The 17,947-nt window shown below is 35.6% G+C and overlaps 1 protein-coding gene across 1 annotated transcript in view; it reads right to left on the bottom strand.

Moving 5' to 3' along the window:
- The window catches only part of UBE2J1 (ubiquitin conjugating enzyme E2 J1), a 28,624-nt gene that overhangs the window by 3,137 nt on the left and 7,540 nt on the right, over positions 1-17,947 (bottom strand). Inside the window, exons 2-7 of the mRNA XM_085318665.1 lie at positions 16,723-16,796; positions 14,856-14,987; positions 14,216-14,300; positions 12,057-12,162; positions 10,608-10,737; positions 6,364-6,495 (exon numbers count right to left, since the gene is read on the bottom strand). Of these exons, the coding sequence (XP_085174791.1) occupies positions 6,364-6,495; positions 10,608-10,737; positions 12,057-12,162; positions 14,216-14,300; positions 14,856-14,987; positions 16,723-16,796 (659 nt within the window). The remainder of the gene's footprint in view (positions 1-6,363; positions 6,496-10,607; positions 10,738-12,056; positions 12,163-14,215; positions 14,301-14,855; positions 14,988-16,722; positions 16,797-17,947) is intronic.

Genomic DNA, 17,947 nt, shown 5'->3' with positions numbered 1-17,947 from the left:
TTTGTATAACTCCTTGCAGTTCAATAGAAGTCTTAAGAATTCTTCAGATAATTAAGTCCCTGAGGATTTGTAATGTCACCTCTATCAAGGGGGAAATAAGTTGAGGAGAGCAAGAAAGCAAACAGAAGAGTCCAAAAAGTTGAAATTCAGCCATATTCCACTGCTTCTTGTGGAAAGCTAGGTCCAAAATTCTGTTCTCATTATCATCAATAACACTGAAAAAAATAAAACTAAATACTCCCAAATGGTCCCAGAATTAATTATTGAGCACTGTACCTATACATGCACATACCTATTGCCCTCTACTGGTCAAAAGTTGGTTTACCATTATATATAGTAAAAAAATACACGTTGGCAACTGATGTTCAGCTCAGGAGAGTGAAGAAAATCACCTTTCAGCTTCTAATGCTGTAGTTACGGGTTCTAATAGCCCACTGGCCTAATCCAGCTTGCAATGTTGAAAGGGTCAAACTTGCAACGTTTTAGTATTAAAAATGACATAGCACAGTTGCCAGAGTTAAAACAAATATTTCAAAAAGGTTCAATTTTGAAGCATTCATAGGAGAAAAGCAGCTCTGGCAAAAAGAAAAGTTGCTTCTTTGAAGTTTTATTTTCCCTTCTCAGAACAATGTGCAGAAACATTTCCACATAAAATAATSTGCAAGTATTTCTAGAGTTACCTTTTTTCTTTTTTTAGACTTCTAAAAGATTGAGCATCATTTCAGCACATAAAACTATGGTGTAGGATGCTATTTTTGTCTCCAAACAAAAGCCTTTTTAATATACACAGTATCTACAACCCTAGGCACTGGTTTGGTGTGTCAGCTACAATACCGAGAAAAAGGCAAAAGAAAAGAGAACAGCTAAATAGTCCATCTCTTTTCTCTGGAGATATTCTCTCCGTATGTGCCAGAGAGAAAAACACCCATAACTGTGTATTAAATTCAGTGATCCACAAGAGAGCAGTACGAAGTCCTGTGATTCTCTGGCCACATATTCAGCACCTGGGAGAAAAATCTCCAAATGTTTGTCTTGTCAGTGATCTAACTACCTCAGAGAAGATATCGTCCATTCCTATCTTATCTCCAATACTATTTCCCACTTTTTATCATATTCTGTTTTATTTCCTATTGTATTACTATGAATAACAGCAATGAGGTATTATTTGCATTATTTGACAACTTGCCTGTTTACTTAGGTTTCTTGCCCAAGCAAGCAAGCTCCCTGCGCAGCTTCAGAGAAATGAATGTTTTAAATAGACATATTTTCATTTTCGGTTTCATCAGCAGAAACAGCCAAAAATGCCACTAAAAATGCAGCTGCCATGATTTCTATTACATTGCAGAAGAAAGTCATTCAGCTTTATACTGAATCCACCTGAAAGCTCCCAAAACAGAGATTCACACTGATCCTTGATTTGCTATGTAGCAAATGGCCTCACACCAAAGACAATAAAGATTCAGGGAAGCTGAGCCTTTGAGAACGAAGTTCATAGATGCATCTATACTCCCATCTTTCAGAAGAGGCGAGGGAGAGAAGTAAATCCAGGAAGTGAAACCTGCATAGTCAGCAGGGGCAAAGAGCTACTCTTCCCAAAGTCACTCAAAAAAAAAAAAAAAAAAAAAAATCCACCCTCTAGACTCTCTAGAAACTTTACTGATCCTTCATAACAATGATTAATAGCGCACGTCACACTGCTGGGTTTCTTCCTATAACTGAAAATGTCGTATTTAAGAATAAAACAGAAAGACTCTGTTCTGAATGAGACAAAGTGCTACGCACTGGCATGAGCTGAGCTGTAATTCCAGACACATCTCACTGACAACTGCAATGCTATAAATTAGCTTTGAGAGGAAATGATATAGGTGGATCAGTGCAGCAGAGGCTAGATCGCTCCATCCAAAGCTGAACTAATCCACTCCCTTGGGATCCCACATAAGCAATGTCCACCAAATATTAAGAGGACATGCAGGAGCAGGGTGGATCAGAAAGGGAGTGATCATTGCCTGATACAAAACTTGGGATCAGATGCTAGTGTATCTTAAATAATTCACACATGCTTGCATATTGCAAATCTTTTGCTTTAAAACTTAATTAACCAGGGAGAGAAGGGGAAAAGCATGCTGAAAACAGAGTTAAATAAGAGCAAAACATTGTGACCTCTTTTATCCTTTCACCTTTACAGTCGGTGAATATTCACTGCATGTGTCATATTATTTCTGAAGCTTCTGAAATTTGTTATGACTGCCAGAAAAACTTGCTCCAAGGATATCCAAGCTTGRTAAGTAGGGCTAGTTCAGCAAAATGTACATATATTAGACTTAATGAAGGTTTCTGCCATGCAAACAAGGGAATCTACATTGTGTCCAGTCTATTGAAGAACAGCAGCATTCACTACATCATTTATATATCCAGCTCATTATTTTAAGTTTTATCAGAATGCTGGAAATATAATAATTTCATAAGGAGATGTTTTTAAAAAATAGAAACTAAGGGCCATATAAATCCTCTGGGTTACTGAAGCCTTTGTCTCTCAGTTACACTCATGATCTCAAAAAGATACAGAAATAGGAAGATACAGAGATTGGTTAAATATTAGTTTGGGCATCTAACTCCCAAATGAAGAACAACTAGAGCTTGACATAGCCCTGCTTATAAGCTAGCAAGAAAAATGATTCTTTTTTAATGACTCWATGACAGCATTGAGCAAGTACCCCTAATTACTGACACTCATTTAAAACTATTGCTCTAGCATTAGGGAACTTAGGACAATGATATTGCTTAATAGCAATAAAGGGAAACATTTTTAAACACTAGTTCCACCTTTCAGTACATATAATTAAATATGAGAGCTTCTATAAAACCTCATGTATCAGAATGTGTCTTATTTTCTCATTGGAAACTCCCTTTCATCGGTTTGAGGTTAGCTGATTTCAGTTACACTATCTTTCATCACTCCTCATTATACCACTTTATCTGTCTGGTACATTATTAACTAGAATACTATAGTAATATCTAACACTAACAGGTGTACTAAGATTTAATATATTGCCAAATTGACAGAAAAGTTCTAACAACAGTTTTTAACATGTCACTTTATAATTCTCATCAAATGCCAATTGTATTCATTGACGATAAGCACCAAGGTGGGACTCCATTCCACTTGAAGATACTTAATGTAGGTTGCTGTAAACGTGAGGAGTTCAGACTCCCACTACAGTCCAYTAGGATTTAGCCACTACAATCAGTGGGGCAGAATGAGCCATGCAGCTGAGCAGCCTCTACTTCTCAGTGAGCTGCACTGCTCTCTATACTCCACTAACTATACTCCCATGGACTATCATGAAACCTTTGGTGACTTAATCTAGACTTGAGTCCAACCTGAGCAACTACAACATACTCACTCAAAATATTCTTTTGCTCAAATGTGGAAGAATTTCATTTTCTTAATGCTAATAATATTTATTTTTATCACGTCAACTTCCAGCAGTGCTTCAGCTTGCAATTGGGATATTCAAACAAGAAAGACGTACCATTACTTTGTCCTGAGCATATACCAACAACAACTATACATAAAAAAAAATGCTGTATGTACTTGTTTTGGAGTAGGCTCGTCAGAATTTTGTTTTTATAAGGCTGTTCTACCTCGAGACTCTTCACAAGTACTGTGTTGCATGATASGTAGTGTAATGTCTTAGCCTTAGTAATTCTGAGGGCCTGCAAATTATTCGCAGCTTTGCTGCCTTTCACCCAAGTTGCTGTGGCGCTGTTTTTCAGAGTCTCCATGGCAGCAACCTTCCTTTTATTGTTCTCATGCTGTTCTGATATTATTCTCATAGCCTTGCAGACCTCAACAGTACTGTCATGACAAGTTCTTATGGGAAGCATATGTATATGAGAATCATCCCTCTAGCCTCTCTTCTCAAACAGAAGAGGTAACACACATGCGTGCACACACACACGCACACCAATTAAATCATATAATCAATATGGTGTAATTACATTATACTGTATTTCACATGCAAAAACTCTGTAAAACTAAGACAACATAACAGTCCACRCTAGGGTAGCACTGCTGTCAATATTACAATTGTCATTACTAAAACAGTACCTGCCAGAGCAAATTAAGTTCCAAAATCTAAAAAAAATATGCTGAATGGTAAACTATTATAGTCATGAGTTTCTGTGCTTCAGTAGTTAAGTGAGGTCTGTWTTTCTTTTTTCTAAGTGAAAGCTCACAGAAGGGAAAGTTAGTTCAAAATATTTCTCTTTTGATGGATGGAGAAATTCTTTTTTCATAAAGAAAGCCCKGCCTGCAAGGAGTAGAGAGAGTGAATCCAAAGCTGTGCCAAGCTTGAGATCTGTTTTAGTGTGCTCTTTAATACAGGAAGTTAAACCTTCCCCTGAAGGAGCATCATTGTACTCATAATTGTCTGCCACTAACTCACTGCAAAAAAACCCCTGTAACTCTGTCCTTTCAATAGCTTAAGGTAAAAATCACAGAATTTACAATAGTTCCTGAAAAAAAAAAAAAAAATTCTCCATAAAGACGTATGTAGAAAAGTTTCTTCCTAGAGTGAAAGGTAGTCCAAAGATTCTTACTTCTTCACCTACAATTAGAACCTTTCCTTAGCATCTATTTATTATCACTTTTTTAATGAAGACTGATTACAACTGGCCCAAGGRCAAGAAAAGATAATACTAGATAGGCAACACTCCATTCTTTCTGCATGATTAGTACTATTTTAWTCCTCTGAATTCTGTAGCAGGACATAAAGTCCTATGACTTTAGACTTAGGCACATTAAATCTACTACCCCAAAATAAATTACACAAGCTAATACAAGGTCAGCCTTGTTCTTTTTGTTCTCCAAGTGCTGTGAATTTCAAGTTCCCAATAGCAAATTTTCTATAATAATTTTTAATTAAACATCAGTTTTTATAGCAAGTGTTAAACATTTTACCCGGGGGGGAAACAGTTTTGATGTTGTCCATATCTAATGCTTACAATTTACTAAGGCAGAATTAGGTCTTCACACAGCAAAAATACAGCAAATTCTTTTAGACGTAAARAATTTCACACATGTAGGTAGTCCAGCTGAGTAGGAAGGAACCAAGGTTTGTATGAACACTCTTATGCTTATTAGACTGGGACCGGAGGCCTTGATCTGCTACTTTGAGAAGATTTCTGCTAGCTTTAGCATGAATAAAAATGCAAAAGTAGCAAGCTCAAATTCTTTAGAAGTTTTTCACACTACACATCTTGTTCTTCCACTGGGTGTCTATAAGCTTTTGATCCCCAGTGACGGCAGAAAATTCTCAACTTAAAGCTCTGCAGTTCAGAAACACAGGTATTTATTTTTTCAAACTTRGAATAATAACGGTGACAGAGTAACRGTGACAGAAATAGGGGTAATTAAAAACAACCTTTTATGAAGTCTCTCTTTTTTCACAATAAAATGCTACCACTGCCTCGGTATTTTCGTTAGCTCTACTATATTAGCCAGGATTTATAACGAGAAGAATAGAATAAAATAAAATGGTTTATTAAATCCTAAACGATCTGGAAAAATCCTTATTCTGGAAAAAAAAATGTATGTTATTAGCATGTTTATTTCTACATAGCTTGAAAATATGTTGCAAACATGCAACAGATGGTCTGACGTTATTTGACGTGTTTTAGTTTTTTTAACCAATCTGCAGCCCCATCCTTCCTAAAAAACACAGCTTATCTGGGATTTGTCTGCAATTTATCAGTGAATTTAGATTGCATTCGTAGTCACAACAGCAGCTGCCTTGGCCCAATACCAGGCCTCRGTCACTTCCGAAATGATTATGTAAGCCCTATACGTAGCAGTATTAAAATGCAAATGTCACATCACTTACCTCAAACGGTAAGTATATTTGAGTCAAATTTATTTAAGAGATTATGAAAACATGAAAATATTCTTTATTAATATTTAAAAGTAATAAATTACCACTGAAACATTTTTTCGCTTGTGGCTAAGAATTCTATTGTAAGAACCTGTGACACACTGCGGATAGTAAGTTTTAGTACTCAGACATCAAAATATTTTTATGAATTTGCAACCAATCCATTAAAGGAATTATTGGGATTAGTTAGTAGCTACTACAAGAAAGTTATTTAAAGTCTGTTATTAAGGAATGGAAGTGAAAGTGACTTTCTAAAGTGGCTATTTGCCAAAGTTTGCATGAAGATTCTTTATAAAATTATGCACAAATACTAGAAGAAATGTATGAACTGYACACTCTTAATGAATCTTCCCATCAGCTTAATAGTACAGATTTCACATTCAGACCACGCACATATTTTTATCTGATAAAACTCAGATATAGACCATACCATTGCACTTGCTGGATCCTGGAATGCTCTAGCTACACCATCCTGCTGGGGCTCAGGTAAAGCAGCAGAGTGGCTCAATCCTGACGTGTTTGAATGTTCAGCATCAGACCTCCTGGATGAACTGACTTCTGCCTACGAGGAGGACATATGTACAGTTCAGAGACAAGATTAAAATTTCTCCAAAATGATTCAGCGTATTTTTGCACATCCATTTTAATGTATATAGGAGACTTACTGAAATGTAATCATCAGGTATGACAACTGCATTCCAACTGCACACCAACAGATTTAAGAAATTCTAACTCATAAGAAATAAGACAATAGATGAAAAAATACCAGTTTAAAAATTCCAGTTCTATTTTAGATTTTTTTAGTTCTATATGTTTGCATATAATCATGGGTTTAACAGCCCCAAAATGTGTAAGACTGATGGAGCAAAAAGCAAAATTTTTCAGAAGATGTAGGACAAAATGACCCCAGAAATAGCACCATTTTTTTAACTTCTGTTTCTCAGGATCCTTAAGTAAGCATTGACTACTTCTTACATATGAACTAATATAGCCTGTTTCTCAKCAGGGCTGGCTAACCTCAGAAAAATGCTATGTTGATGTGGATATATTGGCTCTAGCACTGAAGCTGCCTCACAGCTAGAGTGGGTATATGTGCATGGCGCTACATTGTGTCAAGCAGACATACCTCACTTTTCAGCATTTAAATTTCAGCATAAAAAGGGCAAAAGGAAAAAAATAATACTGCTTTTATATGCCTTAATAAAATGTCTAACCAGCACCACTTCCCAATATTAATCTCACACACTTTGAAAATCTGAGGCATTGACAGATCAGTAATGATATGCACAGAATCATGAATCATAGGACYTATATTATTAAAATAACATATGCTAGCAATAATCCCTTGCAAACAGAAAAGGACATACCATCATAGTCCTGAACCTTACAATACATACAAATCAAAAAAAAAAAAAAAAAATGCTAGCAATAATCCCTTGCAAACAGAAAAGGACATACCATCATAGTCCTGAACCTTAAAAAAAAAAAAAAAAAAAAAAAACACCACACAACAACAACAAAAACACAGGACCAAATCAATTTCATCAGCAAGTGATGTGTCTCTGCCCACCCCCAGACTGCAGTGTTGTACCTCCCAAATCACACATCTCGATCCCAGCTTATCGCAAAGACAACAATTCCAAATCTAATACTAGGTAAGCATCTGTCTTCAAAGGCAGATAGAAGTAGTAGTAGTAGTAAGAAAYGCAAACACTGCATTAGAAAACAACCCATTATACAGATAACAAGCTGATAAGATCAGGAGATAGCAATTCAAGTCTTCCATGTTACTACTTGACATAGGAGAATAAATTTTGTTTCTTGATACATAACATTTCAAGAGGATCAAAATGTTATCTGCTACTGAAATGCTCTGAATATTAATTTAAAAATATTTAAAACAATCTGACAACATTGCATCGCTTTCACACTTGACTACTCTGAACTCTAATATGAGACAGCACAAGTTATGATTCAAATATGGGCCAACAATAARGCAACACAGAATCAAAGAATAATTTAGGTCAGAAGGGACCTCCAGAGGTCTTCTGGTCCAACTTCATCCTCAAAGCAGGCCTGTGCCCAATCAAGTTTTGAGTTTCTCCAAAGATACTCTCCGCAGCCTCTCTGGGCAGCTGCTACAGTGTTTCACCATTCTTATGGTGGTATTTTTTTCTCATGTCCAGTTGAATTTCCTTTCCTGCCACTTGTGACCACTGCTTTTTCCAAGAAAAGTTCATTTCATCTCTTCTATTACTCTCCGGAAAGTGTGCACACTATATAAATGCATAGCATTTTCATAAGCTAAAATGAATAAGTGGTCTTGAAACACCTGACCATTAAGTTAGAAACATTCAGAGTAGGATTCAAAACATGTACTCCAAAGTTCCCAYAGCTGAAGTATCTTTCTCAATCAGTCTCTCTGTCCTCCAACCCTTACCTTTGCTTCAGAAAAGCTAGAGAGAACAGACTTCAAAGAAAGAAAATCAACATATTTAATGTTATAATGAGAAGGRGGGGAGCCTTAATTCTACCGCAAAATACATTTCAGGGTATGTGGCACAAAATGGCTACAAGTCGATGCATCATATTATTTTACACTAATGTATATACTGTTAGTTTTATATATTTTCCTATTTTTCTTTTTTTTTAAAAAAAAATGAAATATAATTTATGGTATATAGCACCTAAAATCCACAAAATAATTTGTACATCAATATAATTCTGATTAGAAAAATTATTTTTTTTATTAAAACAGATAGGAAAGTGAAGTCAAAAGCTTACAGAAGMAGAAAAATTGTAATTTGGAAACCTTTTTTTTTTTTAATTTCATGTTCCTTTCTCAATACCAAACACAGGCAGTTATTTAAAAGTTACCATTTTGCTTAAGGCTGGCCAAAAAGAATTTCTTATAATCCCAGGACCACCTAGAAGCAGCTAAAAGAAGCCACTTCCATGAGGATCAAGGTAACAGAGATTGCAAATACATTTTCTACTAGAGAAGCCCTCCCAAATTCCATACTCACTTGGCAATCTGTTGTTAATTCCTACCTCACAGGCTGGCACAGAATATCCATATGATTAAAAACTAGCGACTTTGGTACTTCTTCACAGTAATTCATACTATTATTTTAGTACAGACATATACCGTATGCCTCAGCCTAMCATAAAGTAAACAATAAAAAGCCAAGCAAAGTAGAAATGTAGAAAACTTAAAAAATATGATCAGTGAAACTTAATTTGAGAAAGGGAAGGAAGGAGCAACCAGATCTTTCTTTTTTTTTGGGGGGGAGGGGGGGGGGGCAAAAAAACATTTTTAAAGGCTGTGATAACCTGGGCTTTTGCTCATTCTTCCCATGCTGAGTGCTTGCACTTAAGATGTGGCATTAAATACACAGATAAATAGAATGCACCAATATTCTTAAGAGACCGATTTCCCTTTTTCATTTCAAAGCTGAAAAAAAGGTATGAAAATTCCTTTAAAAAGTATACTCTAATATTTCTGATATCTCTGTGACAAAGATCAGCAGTTCTCAAGTAAAAACTAATGCTATGCATTTTAACCTTTACAGCATGTAAAGAAAAGAAAAGAAAAAAGAAAAAAAGCATCAGTCCAAATTACTTCTCTGGGTAGCTCCGTTTTAAAATTCTGTGCCTGTATTTTCTCAGCTTTGTAAAATGTTTTAAGATCTTTTTATGATAAGTATTTTTACGAAGAGACCCAATCATGTCAGCARATAGATGCAAGATCACAAAGGAATAGACAGGTCTTGCAAAACTGGCAGTGATGCTCAGTACGAAGCAATCTTCACTTTCGTGACATACAGACACAGTGTTTAGGACAGTGTTAGGAGAACATTAGTGATACAAGGGAAAAAACTAGTTCCACTGACCTCATTGAGGATGTATTCTGCACCTGTGACACATAGTCATAATATATTTCACTGTAGATCCCTTCCTTCGTGCACAGCAGTTTTCCTTAGTGGTTGATTTACAAGTTTAGTGAAAAACCCAGTGAAAAATAACACTGTGCATGCAAAACATGCAATTTTCTAAGCATATTTGCTTATCTAAGCATAATTTCTTAGCATATTTGGCTAAACCTTATTCTCACTGAAACACAAGCTAGAGAACACATTTTTAGGTTAACAGCAATTTCCATACCAGAGTTCAACTTTCAGTATCTTCAGCTGCAGAGCAGTTCAAAAGAATTTGCAATCATTTTTCTGTATGAATATGTTTTATTCCTTCCATAAGGCAAAAGGAAAAAAAATCACAAAGGAAAAAAGAAAATAATTAGCTTTGCCCAAACTTTCCTGAAATAATTATGATCATACCAAGACTGGAGAATTTCATCAAGTTATTTTTGACTGAAAACATGGAATTAAAAGCAACATAGTTAGGCATTTTTTAATCGCAAGAGTCATTCACTGACACTATAACTAATCAATCATTGGTTAGTTGTGATAGATGTGAACTGTGCATTGAGATGCACAGTTTATCAGTTTGCATGTTCTCAGAGATACAGTCCCATTACCCTCCTACAGTCTATCCTCCCCAAAATAGGTTCCCATACACTGATTATGAATGTTTGTGAAATTAGAAACATTATTGCAATTTACTAATTTTTCAATTTCTGTACAAGAAAGAGAGAAAAAAGTTCAGTTACTCCACCTTGAAGCTGATTTGTCTGGCAAGTTCTTTAGCCTCTTTGTCTGCCTGGCTTGACACACTTCCTGACGTTAACGGTAAGAGGGCTGTCTTCATAGATGTGCCACATATTTCACAACAGAAGTCTTGTGATCTAGCCACAAACGACACAGCTCAGAATGCCATGTTCTTGTACTACTTCCGTGTGCTTGTTTAAGCAAACTACTAGCAAAACGATTCACAGAAAGACAAGTGGTGTCAAGACCGATAGCTTAAAAGTACTTCCCCTCGCCTCCAATTTACACTATTGTGAAAAAATTAGGTCCAGATTAGCTATACTACAAACACATGTTCTCTAATGTCATTTAGGAAAATATTAATGACAGATTTACGTATTACTGATATCACCTGTTATTGTATTAAAAAAGTTATTAACGTTTAAAAACTTATTTTACATTTGTAGTAAATTAAAAGCATAAATTATATAGAGTTAACTCTGCTACTATAAGTATAAAATTGGACTTAGGAGTTTGCACTTCATAAATCCAGGAGTTTCACTTTCTTTTTTGGAGCACCTTTACTCTCCTGCACACGTAACAGCTTACCTACAGGGTACACTGCAGGCAGTTCTTCAAGCCAACCAGAAACCACAYAGCTTTGGCAATGCACATTAAGACTAACCCAGTAAACTCTACCTCTCAGCAGGGCTTATTAGCTTTGACTCAGTGCCATGCTAATAGGAAACTCACAGCTTCTGATTAGTACAGGCTAAACTAGCTCGTATCTGCCTGCAAAATATGATATTAGCTACAATTTAAAATACAGTAACTTTCTTTATAAGATATGGATATGATCTTTCAAGTATCTTYTCCCTAGATGAGGATGAAGGGAGGGGGAAAACTGGTGTAAGCTTTTGTGTAGGGACAACCACAGAATCACAGAATAGTTGAGGTTGGAAGGGACCTCTGCAGATCATCTAGTACAACCTTCAGCCTTCATATGAGGAAAGGCTGAAAGTGCTGGGACTGTTCAGCCTGCAGAAGACAAGACTGACGGTGGATTTATCAATGCGTATGATCTGAAGGGAGGATGTAAAGAGGATGGGGCCAGAYTCTTCTTAATGATGCCCAGTAACAAGACAAGAGGCAATGAGCACAAAAAGGAATGCAAGAGATTCTATCTATGGAAACTTTTTTTACTGTGAGGTTGCAGAGCACTGCAACAAGTTCCTCAGAAAGGTTGTGGAGTCTCCTTTCTTGGAGAGATGTAAAAGTCATCTGGACACAATCCTGGGCAACCTRCTCTAGGTTACACTGCTTGACCAGGTCAGTTGGACTAGATGGTCTTCAGAGGTCCCTTCCAACCTCAACTGTTCCGTGATTCACACATACACATACAAGCACTATCAAACACAACACATGCTAAAATATCAGAGTCAAAGTTGTCACCCACATTAACAAACTTAATACTTACTTCTTCGCAAGAGCTCTTCTTTCTTCTGGTGTGTAATCTAGAGATCCTATGGCTCCTTCACCTTTAGTTGGCATAAATCCAATAATGGCTAGTAGAGCGGTTCTTACTAAAATTGGAAAACAGATACTAACTAGGTTACGGAAACAATTGCTATTTCATCTGGCTCTACATTCAAGATAAAACAAACAGAGTTTTGCTTACAAAATGAAGTTTTGTCCAAAGAAGTCTGAATTTCAATTTCATGCAAGCAGCACTGGATTTTTGTAACTCTTTTTTTTTAACTTCATATTATAAGCAAAAGGTAAGGCCTTAATCTTCCATCAACCAACACAGAGAAGGAAAGCTAAGTTGTCACAAAAATATGTCAATGTAAAGATTAGCATATTTGATTAAAACAATGCTGTTAGAAATRTGAGTAATTAAAATCAATCTTTCTTGAAGTCCCTCTTTTTCCTCAATAACACACTAATACTGCCYTGGTATTTTGGTTAGCTCTTTTATATTAGCCAAGATTTGTAATGAGAAGAACAGAATAAAATTAAATGGTTTATTAAATCCTAAACAATCTGGTAAAATCAAGACTTTAGAAGTGATTCTGAAGAAAGATGGTACAWAAAAATGGGGATTGCGGAAGAGATAGATCCATGAGGCATTCTAAATTCATAAGAAAACTGTCAAATAAAACATCTCTTTTGACCAACATCTGTTCTTCAATTTTGCTTTACATACACTAATGAAATTTAAGAAGTCAAGGCACTCTACCAGTAGATTTGGTAAAAAAAACAATAACAACAAGTACAAATAAGTATCACAAAATAGATATAGCATAYGTACCCCTTCTATTCAGAAGTCAATTTGCTCTTTAAAAATAAAAGCCATTAGGAAAGTYGAAAAGGGGTCTGCTGGAAGACTCCTAAGGTTTCTCCAGCTACATGATACATATCTGCATCTCTCCTTCAGGACAATATGCTGAATTTTAACACTAACAGGAATCTTGGTTTAGCACAATGCCCTGATCAAACTTTAATCTTATCAACATATTTAAAACATGCAACTGATATCTACAGAGAATTCATGAACTAAAAATCACAATTACATATACACACATAAGGAAATATTGCCTTGGCTACATCTTATGACTCTCCTAGTCTCTATGGGAATGGCAYCTACAAAAAATAAATAAACAAAAAAACAGTGTTTCTGAACTAGGACTGCGTTGTCTTTCGTTTTCAGTGTTCACTTGCCGTAGAACAGTGTCAGATTYAAAAGCTGACCATACTCAACACCATCGGTATTCAAACTTGATTTTAGTGATTACAAGGAAAAAAATGAAGTAAAGCAATAGAATTTAAAAGTATTTTACATAAAAACAATTAAAAAAACTAAATGGTTGGAAAATTCTCCTTTCTGAGTTTGATATACAATCATTATAGCTTACCATCATCCCTCAGTTTTTCAAACCTTTCACCTTACCTTTATTTAATATCATCCCCTAATCTTCCTATATCCCTCTTTCATCACTCTGTTTCTCCAATTCTCCCATATTCTCCCATATTTTTTGCTCCTTCAGAAACCATTCTCTTTTTCCTGCTATAAGATCTCCAATTGATTCTCACACATACTGCTTCCAACTGGAAAAATGTGCCCCTAAGAAAACTTGCATGTTTGTGTGTGGTCGAACACCTACAACAGAAACCGAATTCTGTATTTTTACTCAATGTTAGGGTCTCTAATGAATTAAAATGTAAATGCAAGTTCCATTTATTCTTCTAATGCTATAAYAATCAAGCATCTCTAATAATAGCATCATTAGCTTGTAATTCAGCTGGGCTTTGTTCTGTTTTCTTCTTTCAGCTTTTAATAAAAGGAATTTCAATAAACATTTCAATAGAAGTTTACTAGAAATAAATTAATAGGAAGTTTAACTACTACACATACAAAACTATAAAAAAGTTCTTTCTTCCTGCTCACCTCTCAAAGATCAGAGTTTCAGTAACTGTAGGGTTTCTTTGAGTTCAGGGAGACACAAGAGAAGTTTTGCTAAACATTAGTCTACTTATCAAGAAAAATATCAGTGAGTAGCCTTGCTTGTGAGATTTTTCATTTTAAAGATCTACTTGCTTGGTGGGGATAACATTTTCTGAAAAATTGTTACTTACTGCTCCATGAAGGCTGCCATGTTTCAGGATGATGCCCTGAGATACTTAAACAAATTTTTTTCCCCACTTCAAATCTGCCATTGGCCTTTAAAAGGAAGAAGGAAGATACAAAGCACTTTAAGTTAACTCCTGCTTTTTGGTAGAAGGTATAAAAAAAATGATAAATCAATAAGCAAACAATATTTAATAATTAAATTTCAAATAAATTCTTTAATTGTTGTTCAACCATGTGGCTTCACTGYTGCTCCTGTAATCCACAAACCACATATAGGAAGTTCGAAAAGCTGTAGCTCTATGAAACTACATAGAAATGTGGACCTTTCCCCCACGACACAGGTTCACCTTGAAACACATACCAACACAGAGACTGAAGAGGCCCACAGAGGGAAGGGAAAGATTATTGCATTCACACCACCAATGTGCTTACTCCTTGGGAAAACTTCCATGTACAGGGGAAAATCTTTATATAACTACAGAATACCAAATTTACCTTGAAAAGCTTCTCATATTAAATTAGCAGCATTAACTGTACTATGCCAACTTTCTCACAGAAATAATGATACYTTATATGCTAAGAATCTCTCAGATATCTAAGACTAAATTGATTATATAAAAAAGTGTAACTCGTAAATATGCTTACCGTCAGCAAGATAATGCTTGGTGGTTTCATAGGATATTCAGGTGGCAGCACTATTCGCCCATGATAAACTCCTCCATCAAAATCTGAATCTGGAGGGCCTCTAACAGTAAAGTGCCATTCAAAAAGATTATCCTAAAATGCCCCCATAAAAAAAGAAGAGCGCGTCAAAGAAACAGATACCTACCTAATCAACACTTTTTGGAACAAGAATAGGCTAAAGAAACACCAAATAAAGTTTTTAAAAGAAAAAAAATATCAAATGGAGAACAGGACTATCAACACTGTACTAAGGTTCTGACTAAAAGAATGAAATATTACAGCTTCTGGTAATTATCTTACAAAATGACTTTTCTGGAAAATTCAGATTTATCACTCAAGCTTTTCACAGGAGTTGTACCAATTATGACAAGAGTTTTATTACCTGAAAGATGGAAAACTCAGGGTCAGCTAAGGGAAAGCTGAGTCTTTGCCCATGTGAGTAAGAATTTCTATAGAACTGGAAACAGGCCCACCCCAAATAAGAACACGAATGAGAGCCTCCCTTCTTAAAGATGCCTCTATGCCCAACGCAACGCTTTACCCGGTGGAGGGCTTTGACTCTGGCCCCCGAGAACTCCCATTCGCTTTCATTTTTCCATGAAGAATTTTGAAAAAGCTATCTTGCCTTACTGCATAGTAGGTACAGTTTGAAATTTTCATTGGACATGTAATTAACTTCTCCTTAAGTASTATTTCTTTAGGAGTCTGCGTTTAGCTTTCTGTATCAGACCTCCTGACACCCACAACTCAYAAACAAACTCCTATAGTTATCACAGGAGTCCAGTGTGGCTTGTCAGTGAAGGAGACATCATGACTAATGCTGCATGTTGGTACTKCAGGGCTGTGACAACCCATCTAGTYAAAWTTTTTTCAAGGACAGAAGGGAACTGTCAACATTTCCAGCCTGTCTTTTCATCTGTCTCTCACTGCTCTCTTCCCAGTGAGTCACTGCTCTTATCCTGAAATAAGAACTTTGTGTAAACTATTATTAACTGACAGCATGAATTAAATGTTACATTTCACCTCAGGAAGAGGCTGGCAGGAAAAAAACAGGACACACACAAGGTCAATAATAAAGTATATTTTATAGCACCAAGAAACGTGTACCTTGCTSTAAGTATGTTGTATGCTACGCATTTCTATAAACAGCTAAATCAAATCCCCAAAGTGAGTATCACAAGACCTTACCTTTCTAACATTTTAGTAGAATCAGAATAGATTTCCTTTTAAACTTCTAGCTACCATAATTTCACAGTTCTCTCAGCCCAGAAGCTTAACAATTTAGAAGACTTCAAGAAATGCCTRTGGTGGAAACTAAGTGTTCTTTCTTACATATCAACGTATCCAGGGCAGACCTGCACTCATTTAAAGGTCTTTCATGTAGCTTTTTTATATGCAAAATAGGGAGCCCATGTAGATCATCTAGTTTTAAGAGTTTTGTTGAGCAACTCAGTAACCRAACCAGATGTCAGTTTGTGGCATATAAAGCTCAATTTAAAACAAAATATGTTTATGTAGTCTCAGAGTCTCAGGGGCAAGGGTGTGGCAAAAATAAACACATTACACCCATGTGACAAAACTGCTCAGATGCAATTTAAACCATTACTATTATGTACTTTCATTAAGAACCTGATATCATTAAATGTGGAATTTTGCCATTGATTTGCAGCATAMGAAAAAATACCAAAAGAATGGAATTAATTTTAAGAAGGTGCACTAGTATCTAAAAATACAAGTAAGTTTTTAATACATACGCACATAGAGAATTGACAGCATCTATTACACAGGCTAATGACAAGATCCTGCAAACTAATACAGAGAAACAAACCTCCAAAGGTTGTGCATGGTAATGATCTGTTGGATCCTTCAATTCTGCAGCTTCTTTCATTAAACGTTTGACAGCTGAAAAACAGAAAAATTGGGACAGGAAAATAAAGAAATAAATTAATACACACTGCATAAAAAATAATAAGCWTTTCTTGAAGGGTTCCTTTCAGCTAACTCATCTTTTTCAGCAYATCATAGCTTCTTCATGAGTTAATAATCCAAGACAAAACATAAATTACTCACACTGAATAAATGATTTAAATGAGTCATACAAACACAAAGTTATGGAAAATATGYTCCATGGTAACAGAGTTTCTCAAAAGAATGTCTGAATACTAGAATTAAAATGATGTTAAATTATTAATTGCACTAAAGATATGAGGAAAATGATAAACGTGATTTAACAGAGTTTCAGTGTTTAAATACAAGAGGTACAAGATCTACCCCCCAACACTTGATCATGAAAGACATCCTGTACATCCTAAACATCCTTATCCTGACACCTCATGGGAGTATTACATGACTACTCCCTTACTTGTTCCAAAGGAGGTCATAATAAGAGTTGAGGAAAACCAATACACTGGCAAGCACAGGGAGATGCAGYATCCTTTATATTAGATTATTTGAAAACATATATGCCCAGCCAGAAAAAAATACCCAGGCCTTTGCACTTCAAACCAGCTACTGAGCATGGACACACAGGTTTTGATCTATCTTAAAATTCAAGATGGGCTGTAGTTACCCTCTCCAATCTTCTTMCATTTCAAAACATGCAGTACCCTCTATATCTTCTACATCTCCTTTCTACATCTCCTCTTCTTGTTATTATATCTAGGTTAACCTATCTTGTAATTCCTGTTCAACACAACTCCTTCTCTTGGACCCATCCCGAAGTCATCACGTTCAAGCATTTCTGCTATTCTGACCACTTAGTGTAGTCTACATGTCACCGCCAAGGAAAACGTTTCATATACAGAAAATGGAAGTGAACAATTTTATAAATGTAAATATCACTGGTTAAAGGGATGACAGGAGTTGAACATCAAGAGTGCTCATTTCACTACAGTATTATAYGCTCTCTTTAAAAAGTCCATTATTKTGAAAATAAAATAACTGCTTTCTTTTAAAGTAGTTATTTTTAGCCTTGTGGAAGTCTGTTTTATTAGTCTAAAGTATTAACMAGGAGAGATTGTAGTTCATTTTTATAAATCTGTAAACTGTACACA

The sequence above is a fragment of the Rhea americana genome, unplaced genomic scaffold (assembly GCF_003343005.1).
Source record: "Rhea americana isolate MKP2758 unplaced genomic scaffold, rheAme1 scaffold_55, whole genome shotgun sequence".
NCBI classification, from domain to species: domain Eukaryota; kingdom Metazoa; phylum Chordata; class Aves; order Rheiformes; family Rheidae; genus Rhea; species Rhea americana.
Note: the sequence above shows the minus strand (reverse complement) of the source record. Positions and strands in the feature narration are given on the sequence as shown.